The sequence below is a fragment of the Budorcas taxicolor genome, chromosome 23 (genome assembly GCF_023091745.1).
Source record: "Budorcas taxicolor isolate Tak-1 chromosome 23, Takin1.1, whole genome shotgun sequence".
NCBI classification, from domain to species: Eukaryota; Metazoa; Chordata; class Mammalia; order Artiodactyla; family Bovidae; genus Budorcas; species Budorcas taxicolor.
Window position 1 is genome coordinate 30153202 of NC_068932.1, and position 21151 is coordinate 30174352.

The 21151-nt window shown below is 36.7% G+C and overlaps 1 protein-coding gene across 2 annotated transcripts in view; it reads left to right on the plus strand.

Annotated features, from left to right (window-relative positions):
* MXI1 (MAX interactor 1, dimerization protein) overlaps positions 1–21151 on the plus strand; it is a 93931-nt gene that overhangs the window by 36627 nt on the left and 36153 nt on the right. For both annotated transcript variants that reach the window (XM_052660904.1, XM_052660906.1), the window contains exon 3: positions 8433–8462. In XM_052660904.1, the coding sequence (XP_052516864.1) occupies positions 8433–8462 (30 nt within the window). The remainder of the gene's footprint in view (positions 1–8432; positions 8463–21151) is intronic.

Consider the following 21151-nt stretch of genomic DNA (forward strand, 5'->3'; position numbering starts at 1 on the left):
TATCCTTTATTGTGTGTTGGCTCTGTAGTGATGTGCTCTCTTTCATCCCTGATAATTGGTTTGTTTGGGGTTTTTTTGTATTGGTAATTTTTGCCTTTTTTCTTCATCAGTCTTTGAAGAGGTTCATCAGTTTTGCTGTGGTTTTTTTTTTTTTTTAATCAACTCCTGGCTTTATTGATACTCTCTCTTGTTTCCTGTCTTTTATTTTGTTAATTCCTGTTCTTGGCTTTCTTATTTCTTCCTCTACTTGAGAGTTTTTCAGCTCCAGTGCTATTGACATTATAGACCAAATAATTCTGTTTTGAGCATCATTGGATGTTTAGCAGCATCCCTGGCCTCTCCTCATAGAATACAGTAGTATCTCTCCAGTATGATAACCAAAAATATCTCTGTACGTGCATGCGTGCTAAGTCGCTTCAGTTGGGTCTGACTCTTTGCAACCCTATGGACTGTAGCCCACTAGGCTCCTCTGTCCTTAGGATTCTCTAGGCAAGAATACTGGAGTGGATTTCCATGCCTTCCTCCAGGGGATCTTCCCAACCCAGGGATTGAACCTGCATCTCCTGCAACTCCTGCACTGCACACTGATTCTTTACCACTGAGCCACCAGGGAAGCCCAAAAATATCTCCAGACATGACCAGATATCTTCTGGTGGGAAAAATAGCCCCCAGTTGAGATCCATTGCTCACCTTCTGTAGGCTTAGTTTGGTTCTTTTCAGCATATTCAAAAGCAGAGACATTACCTTGCCAACAAAGGTCTATCTAGTCAAGGCTATGGTTTTTCCAGTAGTCATGTATGGATGTGAGAGTTGGACTGTGAAGAAAGCTGATCACCAAAGAATTGATGCTTTTGAACTGTCGTGTTGGAGAAGACTCTTGAGAGTCCCTTGGACTGCAAGGAGGTCCAACCCATCCATCCTAAAGGAGATCAGTCCTGGGTGTTCATTTGGAAGGACTGATGCTGAAGCTGAAACTCCAATACTTTGGCCACCTCATGCAAAGAGTTTACTCATTGGAAAAGACCTTGATGCTGGGATGGATTGGGGGCAGGAGGAGAAGGGGACGACAGAGGATGAGATGGCTGGATGGCATCACTGACTGGATGGACATGAGTTTGAGTGAACTCTGGGAGTTGGTGATGGACAGGGAGGCCTGGCGTGCTGTGATTCATGGGATCGAAAGAGTCAGACATGACTGAGTGACTGAACCGAATCGAACTGAACTGAAAGGCGGAAGAATTGATTTTGTAGTCCACCCCTGCCTCCTACCCCAAAGGATTTAAAGCTAGAAACATTTTTTTTCTAAACACTGCTTTAGTTGCACTGTGCAAATTTTGAAATGTTGTATTTCTTTATCATCCAGCTGAAGATACTTTGTTTTCTTTGTGATTTTTTTTTTAACCTGCAACTTATTTCCTTCCTGTATTTCATTGGGTTTAATTTGCTCTTCTTTTTGTAGTTTCTTAAGGTTGAAGTTAGACCATTGATTTTTAGCCTTTTTTTTTAACTAATAGAAGAATTTAATGCTAAATATTTAAAAGTACTGTTTTAGATACATCCAACAAATTTTAGTATGTTGTGTTTTCATTTTTCAGTTCAGAATATCTTCTAATTTCTCTGTCATTTGTTCTTTGTCGCTTATTTTCTAAGTATTGCTATTTTCCTAGTTATCTTATTTTTACTGATTTCTACTTAGAGAACTTACTCTGTATGATTTTAGTACTTACAGCTGATTTTTACTCAATTTGAATTGTGTTATTTTTGAAAATTTTTCATCTTTTTTTGAAAATGTACATATAGAAAAGTATAAATCCTAAGTGTACAGCTTGATAAATTTTCACAAAGGTGAAGAAATAAGATATTATAGACTCACTGTCAGCCCTACCCCAGGTAACCACCAATCTTCTTTTGATACCATTAGTTTTGCCAGTTTTTTACTTTATTTGAATGGAGTTAGGCAGTATGTATTTTTGTGTCTGCCTTTTTCCATTCAGCATTGTGTTGAAATTATGAAAGTCATCCATGTTATTCCATGATAGTTGTTCATTATCAGTGCTCTATAGTATTATATGAATGTCTCACAATTTATTCATCCATTCTGTTAGGTTGTTGCAAAAGTAATTGCAGTTTTGCATTGTTGAAATTTGCCATTTGATATTGGAATACATTATTAAATAAATGTCATTATGTTATGCATCATTTTAATGTGCATTTCTCACTTCTTATATTTTGCTAATGACATTGCTGTTTATTTTATATTTATTTTAGACTATGGAAATTATGTTAGGCAAAAAGCAAATTTGAGTGATTTTCTTATTTGAGTTCAAAATGTGTTGTAAAGTAGAGGAGACAACTCACAATATCAACAACACATTTGGCACAGGAACTGCTAACGAACATCGAGTTCAGTGGTGGTTCAAGAAGTTTTGCCAAGGGAAAGAGAGCCTTGAAGATGAGGAGTGCAGTGGCTGGCCATCAAACGTAGAAATGACCAATTGAGAGCCATCATTGAAGCTGATCCTCTTACAGCTACATGAGAAGTTGCCAAATAACTCAGCATCAATCATTCTACCGTCATTTGGCATTTGAAGCAAATTGGAATGGTGGAAAAGCTCAATAAGTGGGTGTCTCATTAGCTGACTGCAAACCAAGAAAATTGTCATTTTGAAGTGTTGTCGTCTCTTACTCTACACAACAACGTTGAAGCATTTCTCAACCAGATTGTGATGTGCAAAGAAAGGTGGATTTTATATGACAACTACCAAAGACCAAGTTAGTGGATGGACTGAGAAGCAGCTCTAAAGCACTTCCAAAAGCCAAACTTACACTAAAAAATGGTCATGGTCACTGTTTGGTGGTCTGCTGCCAGTCTGATCCACTGCAGCTTTCTGAGTTCCTGCGAAACTATTACATCTGAGAAGTATGCTCAGCAAATCCATGAGATGCACTGGAAACTAAAACGCCTCCACCTGGCATTGGTCAACTGAAAGGACCCGATTCTTCTCCACTACAAGGCCTGACTGCAGGTTGCACAACCAACACTCAAACATTGAACAAATTGAGCTACAAAGTTTTGCCTCATCCACCTTACTCACCTGAGCTCTCGCCAATCAACTACCACTTCAAGCATCTCGATGACTTTTTGCAGGAAAACTGCTTTCATAACCAGAAGGATGCAGAAAATGCTTTCTAAGAGTATGTCAAATCCTGAGGCATGATTTTGATGCTACAGGAATAAACAAACTTATTTCTCATTGGCAAAAATGTGTTGATGGTATTGGTTGTTGGTATTGGTAATAAAGATGTGTTTGAACCTAGTTATAATGATTTAAAATTTATGATCAGAAACCGTAATTACATTTGTACCAACCTAATACTCTTGATGGACATTTCCAGTTTTTGGCTAGTATGAAAAGAATGAGTATTCTCTTGTGTCCTTTAACAAACGTGTATATGTGTGTGTGTGTGTGTGTATATATATATATATATATATATTAGATTGGTATATGCTTGCAAGGGAAAATGCTGAGTCATAAGATATGCTTATATTCAACTTTGATATGTAAGTTATTAATTGGAGTTATTGCTATGCATCCTTTTTAGGCACTTGCTTTTTTATGGTCTTAGTTATTGTGGTTGTTTTTGTTATTGTTATGAAAGAAGTAGTATATTTCTTATGAGGCATTTTCCCTATCTACAGTATTAAAGTTTTACTGTCTTTAATGGTTTTTTAAGAATATGTATTTAAAACATTTTTTTAAATGATAGAAACAAATGTATAAAACTACTTCTTTTACTTTATTGGCAGTAAGCATGATTTTCTTCTAGTGTTCTTCAAACTTTATTAACCACTTATATACCACTAGCAGCAAAAAATATACCTAATATATTTGTATGTATTCACAATTTTATACATGTATTGCTGTACTAGTATTTTATAAATACCAGAGTATTAAGGTTACGTATAAAAGTGAAGAAGAAGAATAAACAGAAATAGAAGTTTTACTATTCAGCTAATTCTTTTTCAACCCCCTTCAGGTATATACTTTGGAGACCTCTGCTCTAACAGAGCTGAAGTACAAGCTTTAGGATACAGTTAGAAAATACTTACTTAGCTTCATAGAATGTGTTTTTTCCATTGTGTGGAGGACACCATCCCTTAGGCACTTCAGGGTTAGAAAGTAAGTGAAATGAGAATGTTAACAAATTAGGGCTTGGCTCATTAATCCAACAAAGATAGAGGTCTTTTCTTTTGTTGGAAGAGAATATTAATTCTGGGAATGGGGTCTTTTATTTTCCTTCTGTGGTAGTACTAGTCTTGAGCCAAACAGTACCATTTTGTGCAATTTCAATTCTATGCTTCGTTTCATTGACTGCCACCAAACTGCACCCTAAAGAATTAAAAGTTTATGTATTAGAGCAGTGTTGTAGTCAATGAAAAATCACAGATCTGGTTGAGATAATGACTCCCATTCAAATAGGGAATGTGTTACCATGTCTCTTAGAGGGATGTTATTTGTGAAAAAGATTATCTGTGATTTGATGATAAATAATAGAAATGTCTTTATCCCTGTCCTTGGAAGTTGTTAAGCATTCAGAGGAATGATGTCTGAAAGGAAGACAGTTCATAGGGTTTACTCTCAGAGGTGCATTTTTGTTAGGAGAAGAGAAGTGTGCTAACCAGATGAATTATTCAGAACATTCCAGCTTTATAGGGAATTTATCATAATGGACTATTTTAATGGCATATTATTGGAAAGGCTTGGTTGGACACATAGGCTCAGGGAAGCAACCTCAGGAAGGTTGCTTCTGCGTGTGCTGGGATGTGACGCATTCAGCTACTCTGTTTGCCAGCACTGTTTGGATCATTATTTTCTCCATGTATGTATAGTTAGACACCTTCCTCTCTATCGTGCTTTCAGTCTTCTAGTGTCTTCACAGTCAACTAAATGATCAAAACACTTATATTTTCCTTTAGTTTCTTTTTAAATCATTATTGTTGTTTGTTTGTTTCCAGGCTAATTCCAAGCGTTACTGAGAACTGTCAATTTGTTGCCCCATGTAATATGTTTAACATTGTGTTAGGTAGTATATTTTCAGTCTTGTTAAAAATAATAAGAATATTTGCAAGGGCTAGCATTTACTGAATACTTACTATATGCTGATGCTTTTACATTACTCTCTAATTTTCAGAGTAACCCACCCAGTCAAGGCATGTGGTGTTACTCCACTTTCACAAATGAGAAAACTGTTAACTAGAAAAGTTAAATAATTTGTTCCAAGTTCTACACCTAATGTGAGTGATAGGGCTAATGTTTAAACTCAGAATTTTTTTTCCATTTTTATTCCGTGGCTTTGCTTTGGACTTCACAACTCAGCTTTTTTTGCTTCTGCTGTATCCTTTCCACACTTGAAATGTCTTCTCCCTACCAGGTCTAGTTTCTGGTAGTAGCAAAAGCCCCAGACAAAATGCTCCCTTTTCTAAAGCCCCATTTTCTGAGAGCCCCATTTGTAAGTAAACACTGCCTTCTTTAAACTCCCAGAATAGTTTGTGCCTTTCTTCATATATTTATTTTGCCTAATTTATTTTACATAATTATTCCTGTATATATCTTAATCTACCAGCTAGAGACTATCTTTGATTCCTTGCAACCTAAGATAGTTTTGAACATTGAAAACGTGCAGTATTTGCTGACCTGATATTAGAGGCAAAGATGTCATCAAAATAGGAGTAAACACTACTGATGGATTTTTTTAAAAGTTGAGGGAACATGGCAATGTGATAAAGATTAGTATATATGCGATCATTTTTGCCTCTTGGTATTTGGAAATCTTGTTAAATTTTACTAGTGGTATAACTAGATATGGCATGTGTTTTCTGGTTTTGTGAAAAAGTTCATATTCTTAGCTATCATTTAATATTTTTTAGGAAGAAGATAAATAATAAAAATCCGAGAGAGGTAGAAAGAACCTGCTGTTTTAATTTTGTTCACAGCAGTGATTCAGATAACGTTCTTTTGGTGTTAGCTTTGATAATAGGTTCAGTATAATACTGGAATTCAGCAATTGGTTATCTTTGGGTATGTATCTTTTGCATTTAACGCCATATGTGGGATGCCATACTGTTTGGAATAAGTATATGATAAATACCTCTCTCTAAATAGATTGTTTCATTTATTACTTTAGAATTTCATTGTTTTTGTTTTGCTTGTTCTGAGTTTTCTTTTCAGTAAAAGGCAATTAAACCAAAATTTACTCACCAAGTGGGGATGTCTTATTTTGGGAAAATTTTATTATTGATCACCCTTTCAAATTTTGAACAATGTTTTTTGTTTTAAATCTCTTTAAAATATACCTATTACCTCTTCTAACTTATTTAGTTTGACATTTCATTCAAACAAGAAAGAACTTAAACCTGTTTATAAATACTTATATGTGGTAGAGATTTGGATATAATTTATTTATTGAGTTTTGAAGTCTGAGTTTGTGTTATACTAAGAAGCCTGTGTTTTTATAGCTTCTTCTAAATCGTACATATCCTTGCCATTAATTTGGCTGCACTCTTAAAGCATCCTGAGATTTTTTAAAATTTCTCTCTTTTGAGAGAGGTGTTTTCTTATTAAGATAATCTGTTGAAAATCAGTCATTTTCATCATGTGTCACTTGGACCTTACGGTAATGCTCAGAAAGCAAAAGGTGGACAGTAGACAGTAACTCAAGCCTTTTGGCCCTTGAACTAAGACAGTGAGTAAAATTTCCACAAATTATGAGACTGATAAAAATATTGTTGAAGTTTAGGAATTTGATTATTAAATATACATTAGAATAATAAATCAGATTAAAGTAATCAGTAATGAAATATTCTGAAGGCTTTTGACATTAATCAGAATACACTAAATGATTGAAGTTTCAGTTTTGATGTTGTTGCTGCTGCTGTTGCGTCACTTCAGTCGTGTCCGACTCTGTGTGACCCCATAGACCGCAGCCTACCAGGCTCCCCCGTCCCTGGGATTCTCCAGGCAAGAACACTGGAGTGGGTTGCCATTTCCTTCTCCAATGCATGAAAGTGAAGTTGCTCAGTCGTGTCCGACTCACAGCGACCCCATGGACTGCAGCCCACCAGGCTCCTCCGTCCATGGGATTTTCCAGGCAAGAGTACTGGAGTGGGTTGCCATTGCCTTCTCTGCAGTTTTGATGACAAGAACTTAAATTTTTCTTTATAAAATTTTGTTATTGTTAATGCTAAATTATTGTAAAAATGTTTGTTCAGGAGAATTTAGTATGACATTCTATTAGTTAACTTTAGATCGAGTTTATTTTGTTGTTCAGTGTAAACATGTATATTTCTCATTACAATCTTATGAAGCAAATACTGTTATTTTCCTATTTCATAGATGATAAAGCTGAGCACAGAGAAATGAAGAGATTTTTAAAAAGCCATACAATATTTGATCCAAGGCAGTCTGGCCTTAGAGTCCATGCTCTTAATCTTTGCTTGTCACTAAGTTAAGAAATTGGGGTTTGAAATAAATTAATTAAAAAAAGGGAAGTTGGGGTTTGGAGTAAGAAAGACATGGGCTTAAATCATGGCTGCAACTTAAAACTCCTAGGACAAGATCATGTCTTTTTACCTCTCAGAGTGTCAGCATTCTTGTTTATAAAACAAGGGGTGTTTGGAGGATAAAATGAGATAATGTATGTTACTGTTGAGCAGACACTCAACTTGTTCAATAGATGGTAAGTAATATTATTATAACAAATAGTTGTAAGTAAAATGAAAAAAGTCACAAAGACAACCATTGTTAGCATTTTGAGGTATATCCTCCCAGTCTTTTAAAACTGTGTTTTTTTATTTTAGTAATATATCTTTTCTGTTGATGTTGTTTTTTCCTTATATGACATTTTTGGTTTATGTTTCACACAGAAAGAGGCTTGAATTTGTCTGTATCGCTTAGCAATAAGGCAAGCCTGTTTCAGCTTCTGTGCTGGCCAAAACTTTTTCTCTCCCTGTTTATGAGTGGGTAAATAGAGATAGAAGACATGGAAGTACACACACTGTTTTTTTTAAAAAATGAAAGAATGGGATTATGTTTGAATTAAACTTTCTGATAGAATGTCTACAAACCACTAAAATGTAGAACCCTGGAAGTGGGCAAGAGAACATGTGCTCATATTAATTTTATTAAAAATAACAGTGAGATTCTAATTTCAAAATATTTAGTTGTTAACTGAAAACGCTCTATCTGAAGTCTTAATGAACATAGACTACTACTTCTTGATGAGTGAGATAGCTAGAAGTCTGTCCATATATTGCATTGTTAAATTCACTCAGTGAATTTATTTAGCAATACCTAAACTAACCCCCCTTTTTATAGCCTTAGCAACACAACATGGCTAACTCTCTTTTCCCCCCTTTTTTCCCTCCCTTTTAGGTCTACACACAATGAGCTGGAAAAGAATCGGTGAGTCAATGATGAGGTGTAGCTTTCATATATGTTAAAAAGCAAACTCAGCACTTGACCTGTGAAAATATAATATTACATATGTAGTTAAAACTTTTTTACATGTGTAATATATCATAATTTTGATACATGTGTATTATCTCCCAAAAGTAGTAAGTTTATGCTGTCTAAACTGGAAGACATAAACATACTTCCAGTTCATTTGAATTTTGGGTTTATGTTGAGCCTTCTTTATATCTGTCTTTGGAAACAGGTTAATTGTGATAGGCTCATGGCTTAAATACGGTCTTGCTAAAGGATTAGGTTTCTGTAATGTTGCTAATAACTGTTATGGCAAGTTGTAGGACACTGAATTTCTCTTTCCTTGCAGTTTGTTCTTTCATTCATTCATTTATTCATGCATTCAACAAATCTTTATCTAGTACCGTCTATATGTCAGTGCCAGGCAGGTATAATGCTTTACATAAGGAAGACAAGAATGTGTAAGGCAGTTTCTGACCTTAAGGAATTTATAGCTTCCTGCAGGAGACAGATAAGTAGTTACAATACTGTGTAGTGTGGTAAATATGATGATAGAGAAGCAGAGGATCCTGAAAGATCATTTTTGAAGGTCACCTGATTCTCTCTTGATGGAATCTTGGAATGCTTTTCAGAGGATAGTGAGCTTTGTTTATTGAGGAAACTGCTTCCCAGGTGATGCTAGTGGTAAAGAGCCTGTCTGCCAATCAATGCAGGAGATGTAAGAGACGTGGGTTTGATCCCTGGGTTGGGGAGATCCCCTGGAGGAGGGGATCCAGTATTCTTGCCTGGAGAATTCCTTGGACAAAGCAGCCTGGTGTGCTACAGTCCATAGGGCTGCAAAAAGTTAGACACAACTGAAGCGACTTAGAAGCATGCGCACATGTTAGAAGTTCAATATGAGTATAAAAGACTACAGCATGAGGCAAGCCAAGCCAGATGTTGACAGTTTTACTGAAGAGTTTGGACTTTTCTGGGAACAATAGAATTGGTTGTATGATGTTAAGGTGAATTGAAATATGATCAGATTTATGTTTTGAAAGAATCACTTTGGCTACCATGTAAAGGATTGGTTGATTGGCATAAGAGATCTCAGAAACAGGAAAACTCTTTTGGAGGCCATAGGAAGCCTCTGCTGTAAGAGATAGTGGTAGCGATTGGAAATAGACAGAATATAGAAATAGTAGGGAATATGATCAATAGAAATTGGTGATTAGTTGGCTATAGAAGCTTAATTTTAACTATTTACCAAGAAAAGGAATATAGTAAGAGGACAAGTTTGGGAGAGATGATGGGGATTGTACAAGTAAAATATTCTCTTTTGGTTACAGAGGTTAAATTAATAAGCAACAAATTGGAATTATTTACATCAACTGTTTTTTAAATTATGTTAGTTTCAGGTGTATAGCACTATATTTTGAACCTGTATGCACTAAAAAGTGATCACCATATTGTTGACCCCCTTCATCCATTTCACCATGTGCCACAACCTCCTTCCCCTCTGGTAACCACTAATCTGTTCTCTGTATCTGTAAGTTTGTTTTTGTTTTATTTTGTTTTTTTAGATTCCTCATGAGTGAAATCATAGGTATTTGTCTTTCTCTGGCTTATTTCACTTAGCATAATATGTTCAAGGTTCATTACTATTGTCACAGATGGCAGATTTCATTCTTTTTTATGATTGAGAAGTTTTCCATCATGTGCACACGTGTGTGCTCACACATACGTATGAATATATATGTATGTATGTATGTGTATATATATATACACACACACACACACACTGTGCTGTGCTTAGTCGCTATGTTGTATCTGACTCTTTGTGACCCCCTGGACTGTAACCTGCTAGGCTCCTCTGTCCATGGGGATTCTCCAGGCAATAATACTGGAGTGGGTTGCCATGCTGTCCTCCAGGGGACCTTCCCAACCCAGGGATCGAACCCAGGTCTCCCACATTGCAGGCAGATTCTTTACTGTCTGAGCCACCACGCACACATAGCATATCATCCATCCATCCATCCATCCGTGGGCACTTAGGTTGCTTCCATGTCTTTGCTGTTGTAGATAATGCTCCAGTGAACATAGGGGTGCATATATCTTCTCAAATTAGTGTTTTCCTGTCCTTCGGATGTGTGTGAGTGTGTTAGTCGCTCAGTCATGTTTGACTCTTTGTGACCCCACGGACTGTGACCCACCAGGTTCTCTGTCTATGGGATTCTCCAGACAAGAATACTGGAGTGGGTTGCCATTCCCTTCTCCAGAGGAACTTCCCAACCCAGGGTTCAAACCCTGGTCTCCTGCATCGCAGGCAGGTTGTTTACCATTTGAGCTACAGGGAAGTCCTTCGGATAAATACCCAGAAGTAGAATAGCTGGGTACACCAGCCCTTTTGACAAATAAGATCTCTATGACCTTCAACTTTTTGTCCTGCCCTTTTTACAATAGAAGGGTCCTTACAGATTGACTAACCCAACTGCCTCACTGCAGATGAATTTAAATGTCAAATTCTCTTGAAAAGGCTTAGCATAGTCCTCCAGGCTCATTTAGTGGCTTTTACTACTTTATTTGCACAATGCTCTGTTCATATCTCCTATTATGAAACTTAATCAGGTAGTCCTATAATTATTTGTTTATATGTCTCTTTCTGTCAAATGATTCTGACTGCCTCAAAGGTAGGGGTTCTGTTTTGTTCAGTTTGTAACCTTGGTGTCTAGCATTTGACATATATCAGAAGGTGTTAGCTTTAATATTAAGTGAAGGATAAAACTGAAGCATAGTTCAGTGGTCTAGTCAAAGACATTTTGCTAGTTTGAGGCAAAGCAGTTTGGCAGGAAATGCTTTAAAGAATCTCTTTTCTGCCTTATATTTCTATCATATTAGAAGAAGTATCTGGCTAGCTTAAACATGGCAAAAAGACCAAGAAATGACAGCTTTGAAGAGTCTAAAAATAAAACTTTATTTTGACCTTTAGAGCACAGAGTGTACTTTGAGCCATATGTTTTAAATACTAATAAACATATGGCTTTTATAATTATTTCACCTACTTGAATGTGGTCCTTGCGAGACCCTCATTGGAAATCTAGCAAAAACATTTAAAACTAAAGAGACTCTTTAAGTAAACTACTTGGAATGGAGCTTTTAAAATCTTTGCGTAAACTTTGTTTAATGCATTCTGTATGTCAGTTATGACTTATTGATAACCTTATCACCCATAGTATTACTTTGATATGCCTTGTAAATTGTTTAATCTAGTACTTGTTTGTCTGTAGTGCTGTGTAACATACATAGCTTTTATCGCCTTAACTGTACACAATCTCTGCTGTGTTCAGTGAAGGTTTTTTGTTTCCATTTTACTTACTTAGGTCTAAGGCTTTCTGGCTGGTTTCCCAGTCTACCTCTCTTAAGGCATGGTTCACTCATCCTTTTCTGTCCTCTTCTGGTAGTCCTAATGTCTTTTTGCCTCAGATTAGGTCTTCTTTCTCCCTTCTGGTCTTTTTCCCTCCATCCTTCTATTCCTTGAGGTTGAAACATAATATAGAATTAACCTTTTTTCCCCCCAAGATATATTTGTTTTTAAAAGGGGTATTTATCAATATGAATAAATCTCTAATTTAGTGGAATGTGTCAGAGGATGAGTACTAAAGGAAGAATTCAGTTTAATAACCTGTGCTCTGTTTCTGAAAAGTGGATCTAACAAAAAAAACCAAAAATATTGGTAGACACAGGATGATTTAAAGGAGGGAGATGTTTTAGCCAAATAGCAGGAAAGTAGCATAAGAATATTGTCAATATTTAAGCCTGTATTGTTATTATACTTTTTAAGGCCCTACCAAGTTCTATTTAATAGCTCTTTTTTCCAAGGTGCTGTTTTTATTTGAAATTTTAAAAATATTTAACCTAGATTTGACATCTTTTAAAATAAATAGAATTTTGGCTTTACCTTTCATTTGCTTTTCAGTGTAATGAGGAGAGTAATTCACTGTCAAAAGAGTGATCCTGAAGCAGTTCATGTTTTTGAAATTTTGCCATTCTAGATATAATACTTTCATGTCAAAAGTTTGGGTGTTTTTGTGGGGGGGGGCTTAGTTCTAAAATCTTGCATATAAAGCTTCTCTGAGTTACGTGTTTTTTACTGGAGCAATGCAGGGAGATTTAGAGTAGATGATTTTAAATTGTTAGTGAATGGTAGAGTAATTCCAGATGGCTGTCTTAAACCAAGCCCTAACGCTGCTGAAGACCTGGGTCTGGCCTTGAGGACACAATTGCCAGTGAATGCTGAGGTTCATACTTCCAGATTTCAGAGGGTCTGGAGCACAGAGAAGTTTGCTCTGGCCTGCAGTTACCCCGGGATGCCTGCAGCCTTTAGGTAGTTTCAGACCTGATAAAGAAATTCAGATTCTTTCTTGGATAGGTCCTGGAGGCTTATTTCTGCCCAAAAGCCCAAGCCTGGTCTAGGAGGTAGAGAGCGTTTGTCACTTGCGTGTTCGCCTTGTCTTCCTAGACCTGCAGTGGGTCGTAAAAGACTCAGGAGGTGGAAGTGAAATGCCTGTAGATGATTTGCATTCCTCGGGGAGTCTATGGGAATCATCTCATGGTAAAACTAATTTTACCTTTGAGTCTTTGAGATTTGAGAATTAGGAATTTACATTGCCCCATTGGCTTATCTTAAAAGTTGGGTCCTTTGCCAGAGAAAAAATCATTCAGTACAGATTTTAGATTACTTCCTTGCTTTTTCATTTTCTTAATTCAAATTACTGAAGATGTTTTTGAAAGAGTCAACAACTTTAATAGAACTTTAATGGTCAAGTACCTTAGTGCTGACAGCAGGAGAGGCCATTCAACCTTAATAACTGTCATTCCATTGAAACAAAAGGCTTACTCTTATCCCAGCTTTGGCAAATCTAAAAGGACCACATGAGGACACTGGACTTACAATGCCTTCCTAGGCAGTGCAGAAGTACCCGAGTATCTGTGATAAAAGAGAAGCATGCCCGATGAATGGTAGTAGGTGTCCTCCATATAGAGATTTTCTCATACCTCTGATGAAAAGGTGAAAATGAGTGTTGAATACTTATTGTGTTCTCTCAGCTTACAAAACCATTATTTAATCCTGTAAGGTAGGAAAGCAGAAATAGATCAAAGTGTTGTTGAAAACTAACCATTTTGACCATCATAACTACAGTTTGAAACAAGATGATGGGAACATAAAACAGTCTTAATCATGATCCTGTCTGATTGCAAATAGTCTTTCTCTTCAGTAAGGATTAATAAATACTGTGTTTGGCATTGTGGTAGATAAAGTGATATATAAAATACCCTGTCCTACCATTAAGATTGGGCTTCCCAGGTAGCACTAGTGGTTAAAAAAATAAAAAATAAAAAACCCAGCTGCCAATGCAGGAGACATAAGAGATGCAGGTTTGATCCCTGGGTTGGGAAAAATCTCCTGGAGGAGGGCTTGGCAACTCACATCAGCATTCTTGCCTGGAGAATCCCATGGTCAGGGGAAACCTGGTGGGCTACAGTCCGTGGGGTCACACAGAGTTGGACATGACTGAAGTGACTTAGCATGCATGCACTTACCATTAAGATTAAGGCCATTGTAGTCTGATAGTTAGAAGTTTCCTCTTTCAATACCAGGATTTGGTTGTTACCAATGCATGTCTAGAAAGATGCATTTAAAGTGTTTTTTAAACTGAAGATTGAAACCCGTTAAGTAGTCTGTGCAGTCATTTTAGTGAGTCATTTGAAAAAGAAATAGAGTAGGATAGGAAATACCAAAGAGCATTGCTTGAAGTAAAGGTAAATATAGATTTGTGAAACTTGTATATTCTGGGTCATGATGTAAAATGCTATGGTTATAGTCAACAGCTACTGCCTGGATAGTCAAGGAGAATGTATCTTGAGCCATGAAGGAAAGAGAGACTTTGAGTTTAAGGAAAGATTAAGGAAAGGGATCAGAGCCATGGAAGCAGGAGGTCGTTAGCTCTGTCCAGGAAAAACTGAGTAGACCTTATAGAGTGAAAGAGTCGAGTAAGAGCAAATTTGGAAAATGCAATGGTGGCCATAGGACTGCAAAAAGTCAGTTTTCATTCCAGTTCCAAAGAAAGGCAATGCCTTTCAAACTACCTTATAATTGTGTTCATTTCACATGCTAACAAGATTAACATAGTCATAGTACTAAGTTGAATATCAACAACCTCAGATATGCAGATGATAGGACTCTAATGGCAGAAAGTGAAGAGGAACTAAAAACCTCTTGATGAGGGTGAAGAGGAAATTCATGAAAAAGCTGGCTTAAAACTCAACATTCAAAAAATGAAGATCATGGCATCTAGCCCCATCACTTCATGGCAAATAGATGGAAAAAAAGTGAAAACAGTGATATACTTTATTTTCTTGGGCTCCAAAATCACTGCAGATGGTGACTGCAGTCATGAATTAAAAGAGACTTGCTCCTTGGAAGAAAAGCTACGATAAACCTAGACAGCATATTAAAAAGCAGAGACATCACTTTGCCGACAAAGTCTGTGTAGTCAGACTTATCAGTTTTCTAGTAGTTATGTGTGGATGTGAAAATTGGACCATAGAGAAGGCTGAGCACTGAAGAACTGATGCTTTTGAATCGTGGTGTTGGAGAAGACTCTTGACAGTCCCTTGGACTCCACAGAGATCAAACCAGTCAATCCTAAAGGAAATCAACCCTGAATATTCATTGGAAGGACTGATGCTGAAGCTGAAGTTCCAGTATTTTGGCCACCTGATGCTAAGAGCCAACTCATTGGAAAAGATCCTGGTTCTGGGAAAGATTGAGGGCAGGAGGAGAAGAAAGTGACAAAGGATGAGGTGGTTGGATGGCATCATGGACTCAGTGGACGTGAGTCTGAGCAAGCTTCGGGAGATGGTGAAGGACAGGGAAGCCTGGCGTGCTGTAGTCATGGGGTAGCAAGGAGTCAGACACAACTGAACAACAACAACAACATAGTCTATCACATTAGTAGTGGGAAGTGAGGCCAGATAGATGGTTTGATATTAGGCTGCAATGTTACTGAATGTCAGGCAAGGAATTTGGATTTTGTTTTGTTGGTAGTAGTGAGTTTTTGAGGCTTTTGATCAAAGCATATACATACATGCACACACATGTGTGCACACACATGCATGCATGTACATGTATGCACACTTACACACACATATACTAGTTATGGAAGCAGGGAGACTAGTTTGGATATTTTTGAAATAGCCCAGGTAGGAGAAGGATATAAGAACCAGTATTCAGTTGATGGAATTGGGAATAGAAAGGGAGAAAGAAGACTAAGAATACAAAGAAAAAAGATTATTATTTTCTGTTAACTGGTACTATTCATTCCTCCTTACATTTTATTCTTTACATACCAGTAAGAGTGATCTTCTTAAAGTATATGTCAGGTCATGCCATTTCTGTTTACAGTCTTCCACTGGCTTCCTGTTGCAACTAGATAAAATCTATGGCAACAGAGTCCTCCCACTCCATCCCTCATCTCGTATGGTCTAGGATGACAGTTTTCTTTCTTTTCCTCAAATACACTGTGTTGTTTCTTTCCATCTTATTAGGGCTTTTGTACCTGCTGTTTCTTTTACTTGTAAAACCCTTGCTCTACTCCTTTATCATTATTTAGTTCCCAGTTTTCAGGTCATCTTCTTAGAGAACAGGATGTGCCCACCAGTCACTCTATCCCATTTTGCCTTTTCTGTCACCTTACATTTATTTATATCTGTATAAATCATTTATTTGTTTGAGTTATTTGACTTCTTTTGCTGGAATATCAGTTTCAGGAAGACAGGGACTTGGTCTTTTTTACCCTTAGCACATAGCAGTCATTTAGTAAATGCTCATTGAATGAAAACATGACTATATGTGCTATATATTGAGCATACCTATAATCAATAATGTTGCATACTGAATTATGATGACTCAGTCCTGAATATTCATTGAAAGGACTGATGCTGAAGCTGAAACTCCAATACTTTGGTCACCTGATGTGAAGAACTGACTCATTTGAAAAGACCCTGATGCTGAGAAAGATTGAAGGTGGGAAAGAGGGGATGACAGAGGATGAGATGGTTGGATGGCATTACCAACTCAATGGACATGAGTTTGAGTAAACTCCGGGAATTGGTGATGGGCAGGGAGGCCTTGGCGTGCTGCAGTCCATAGGGTTGCAAAGAGTCAGACACGATTGAGCAACTGAACTGAACTGAACTGAAAAATGACAATATATAAAATACTCTTTTATTTAGCTCAAAAGACATATTATTATAATGAAACAGTGTCATAGGTAAATAAAAAACTTAATTCTTAAAGTGTAAATAAATTATATGAAAAAAAGTTGATACCTGGTGACATACCAAAGAATGTTTACTGTGCAGAACTTTATTTTGCTCATAAGAAGAGAATCAATGCTCTTTTTTTAAAAAGGCTAATTGACTCTTTAAGTTCATTAGGATATCATATTGCTCACTAAGAAAAAGACAAGTAATTTTGTAAAGAGTAAACACTTGACAGAGTTCAAGCTCAACTTGTGAGGTTTTTATGCTTTTCTCACGCTAAGAGTTGAAAATCGTTAAGCATTTTTTGAAGTAAAGATTTATATATACTTGGAGACTAGAATATCATAAATAATTTCAACTTTTTTGTTAGAAGTTTTGATGTATTATGTTTATCCTAGTGGTTTGGACATGACAATGAATACAATATATTTTTTAGACTATGTACATGTACTCTGGCATGGACATTTTGACAGAGTGATTGTTTTGGTCTACTTTATCTTGGAACAGGATATAAGAGTAAGCCTTTGACCATTGGATAGGCAATTGTTTCTTAGTACATCACCTTACTGGTTAGGATTCTATGGTAGGAAGAGCGTATCTGAACTGGTTTTAGCTGCATATCTGGGGTGCTTGAATGACACTTGTTTAAAAAGAACATATACTTCTTTGTACAGTGTATACATTCTAGAAAAAAATGTATATTTGCTAGGGAAAAAACAAGTTGCAAAATTGGTTTGTCATGACTTTCATTAAAACTTTTTTAAAATTTTATTTATTTTTAAAATAATTTATTTTTGGAGACTAATTATTTTACAATATTGTATTGGTTTTGCCATATATTGACGTGAGTCCACCACAGGTGTACATGTGTTCCCCATCCTGAACCCCCCCTCCCACCTCCCTCCCCATCCCATCCCTCTGGGTCATCTGGGCGATCTGGTTGCGACATCTGTCACCCCATTGATCGCTAGAGTTAATTCGGCTGATCTGGCTGGCTAGGCGGGTGTCCTCTTCCTCCCTCACCACTCCATGTGCGTCCCTCCCAAAGCTGCGTGCTCGGTCAAAGAGGACAACCATCCCCGATAGAGGAGGACCAGTCTTCAGTCGAGGGTATACGAGTAGCTGTGCTCCCCTGCTAGAACCTCCAAACAAGCTCTCAAGGTCATTAAAACTCTTACCTCAACTAATAGTACCTAAAGAATATTTGCTTGTGCTAAAAATGTTATGGAGTTAAGGAAACTAAACCTGTACTGTCAGTTTGAAATATGTAACTGCAGCTGGATCAAACATCTACAGTTTTAGATTAGGTCCAATAATTCTGGAACCCTCAGTTTAAATTTTTTTTAGCCTTGATTTATTACTAAGATAGACATTTTATTATGAAAATAACTTATAATAACTTCCTTAGCCTGATAAAAGGCATTTATGAAAAACCCACAGCTAGCAAGGAGATCCAACCAGTCCATTCTAAAGGAGATCAGTCCTGGGTGTTCTTTGGAAGGAATGATGCTAAAGCTGAAACTCCAGTACTTTGGCCACCTCATGCAAAGAGTTAACTCATTGGAAAAGACTGATGCTGGGAGGGGTTGGGTGCAGGAGGAAAAGGGAACGACCGAGGATGAGATGGCTGGATGGCATCACCGACTCGATGGACGTGAGTTTGAGTGAACTCTGTGAGTTGGTGATGGACAGGGAGGCCTGGCATGCTGCAGTTCATGGGGTCGCAAGGAATCGGACATGACTGAGCGACTGCACTGAACTGAACATTGTACATAATGGTGAAAGACTAAATTCTTTCCCCTAAGATCAGGAGTAAGACAGGTGTGTCTGCTCTTTTGGCTTCTTCTCAGCATTGTACTGGAGGTTCTACCCAAGACATGAAGGTGAGAGCATTCAGATAAGAGAGGAAGAAGTAAAACCATTTCTATTTGCAGATATCATAGTCTTATGTATAGAAAATACTAAGGAATACACATAAGAACTAGAGCTCATTAAAAAATTTAGCAAAGTTGCAGGGCAGAATTGACACACACATGCTAATTGAATTTCTATAGATAAGCAGTGAACAATCTGAAAATGTATTTAAGAAAACAGTTCTATTAACAATAGCATCTAAAAGAATAAAATACCTAAGAATAAACTTAACAAGGGAGGTGAAAGATTTGTACATGGAAAACTACAAAACACTGTTCAAAGAAATTAAAACCTAAATGGATGGAGAGAGACCCTGTGTTTATGGATTGGAAGACTTAATATTGTGGTACACCTTCTATTGATCTGCAGATTCAATGCAAGCCTTGTCAAAATCTCTGCTTTTTTTTTTAGCAGGGATTTACAACTAATCCTAAAGTTCATACGGAAATGCATGGTACCCAGGGTGGCCAAAGCTATCTTGAAAAGAACAAAGTGGAAGGCTCATACTCCCAATTTCAAAACACAATAAAACTATGAAACCAGGCAGTGTGGTATTGGCCTAAGTATGCTTATACTTGTAGATAAGCATATACTTATAGATAAGACTTATAGATCAATGGAATAGAGTGTAGAAATAATCACTCACATTTATGGTCAATTAATTTTGAACAAGGGTGCCAAGACAATTCAGTGTCTTTTCAACAAATGGCGCTGACACAACTGGGTAGCTACATGTGGAATAATGAAGTTAGATCCCTGTCTCACACTGTATACACAGGTGAACTCTGAATGGATCATAGGCCTGAGTCTAGGTCTAAAAGTATAAAATTCTTAGAAGAAAACTTGAGAATAATCTTCGTGACTTTGACCTAGGCAGTAGTTTCTTACATGAGACACCAGCAGTACAAGGAACACAAGAAAAACAGATACATTGGGTTTTTTCAAAATTTAAAACATTTGTTCTTGAAAAGGCCCCACAAGCAAAATAAAGACAAATTACAGAATGGGAGATAATACTTGCAAAACATATATCTGATAAGAGACTTATATCCAGAATATATAAAGAACTCTTTAAACAGTAAAAAGACAACCCAATATAAAAATTGGCAAAGGATTTGAACTGATATGCAAATGGTCAGTAAGTACATGAAAAGATGCTCGGCATCAAAATCACTAGGGAAATACAAATCAAAGCTATAAGATACCACTTTACACTCACTAAAGTGGCTAATTGCTCACCAACTTTGTGGTCATCCATTCATCATACCAGTAACCATTGTCTGGGGGAAAGGTCTGAAAAAGTCCACTGACCTCACGATTTGGCACTTAAAAAGTGCTGATTTCATCACTGTCTGATGGCGTTGTACGTATGACTTAACACTGAACAGTTACTCAAGACATGTTATTAACCATAGATAAGTTTCCAATATATTGTATGCTGCTACTACCTAATGTGCTTTGAGTACTTGGTAATGAGGAGAGATTGAGTTCTGCATATAAAAAGGGAATAAAGATTTTTAAGAGCCCCTAATTAACAGTGAAGTCTAACAAAGTTAAAATCATATGTTGAAAGAATATAATAATTGTTTGTTTCACTTAAGGATATTAAAATATAACTTGATTGTTTTTGTTCGACTTTGAACTACAAAATTTTAAAAGTGTAGCTGTGGAGGGAAGGAGAAACAGCATTGTCCAGACACCAGGAAATAGCTACTGATCTAGTTTTCTGATAGGCAAATAAAATGATGACTATTTCCTCTTTTTAGTCTACAGATGGAAAACTGACACCCTTGTTTTCTAAATTCATGTGTAAGTCCTAAAGAAGTTAATTTTATTCTTTGTACTTTTTAGATGGTAGGAGCCCTGTTACAGTACTAAGTTAAAAAAAGTAGGGGACACATATTCAAATTTGACTGTTTATGAAACTATAGAACCAGATAAATATAGAAATTAACATCAAACTGTACAGAGTAACATCATCATTTTTCAGAAAGACATGTAATTGATTCCTTTATTGTTGTGTGCAAGAATATTTTTTAACTTTAGTTTTATAGGGGTAGGAATGCTGAAAACTAGAAAAACCAAAAATAGCTGTCAAAGTGCAGAGATAGGCACCTGTTAGAGTTAGAATTGAATGTTATATGAGATAGAGATGAAGTAATGGGTGGGTTTTTGAGATAAAATTTATGGTTAATAGAGGAAGCATATCCAGGATAAAATTACACACCTAAAATGCAGCCTATGCAGTGAAGTCATTGCAGCAGTGTCTAGATAGATTCGCAGTTTCTATATTGACCTTTGTCAGAAATAGCTCGTTAAGGCTAAGCTGACCCAGGCTGCAAGGTGACAGAGGCTGACTCAGACAAGGATTGCATTCTAGAAACTAAGTGTTCTCAGAACTTCAGTTATCCAGTTCCTAAAGTTTAAATGAATTCTACAGTGGATACCTG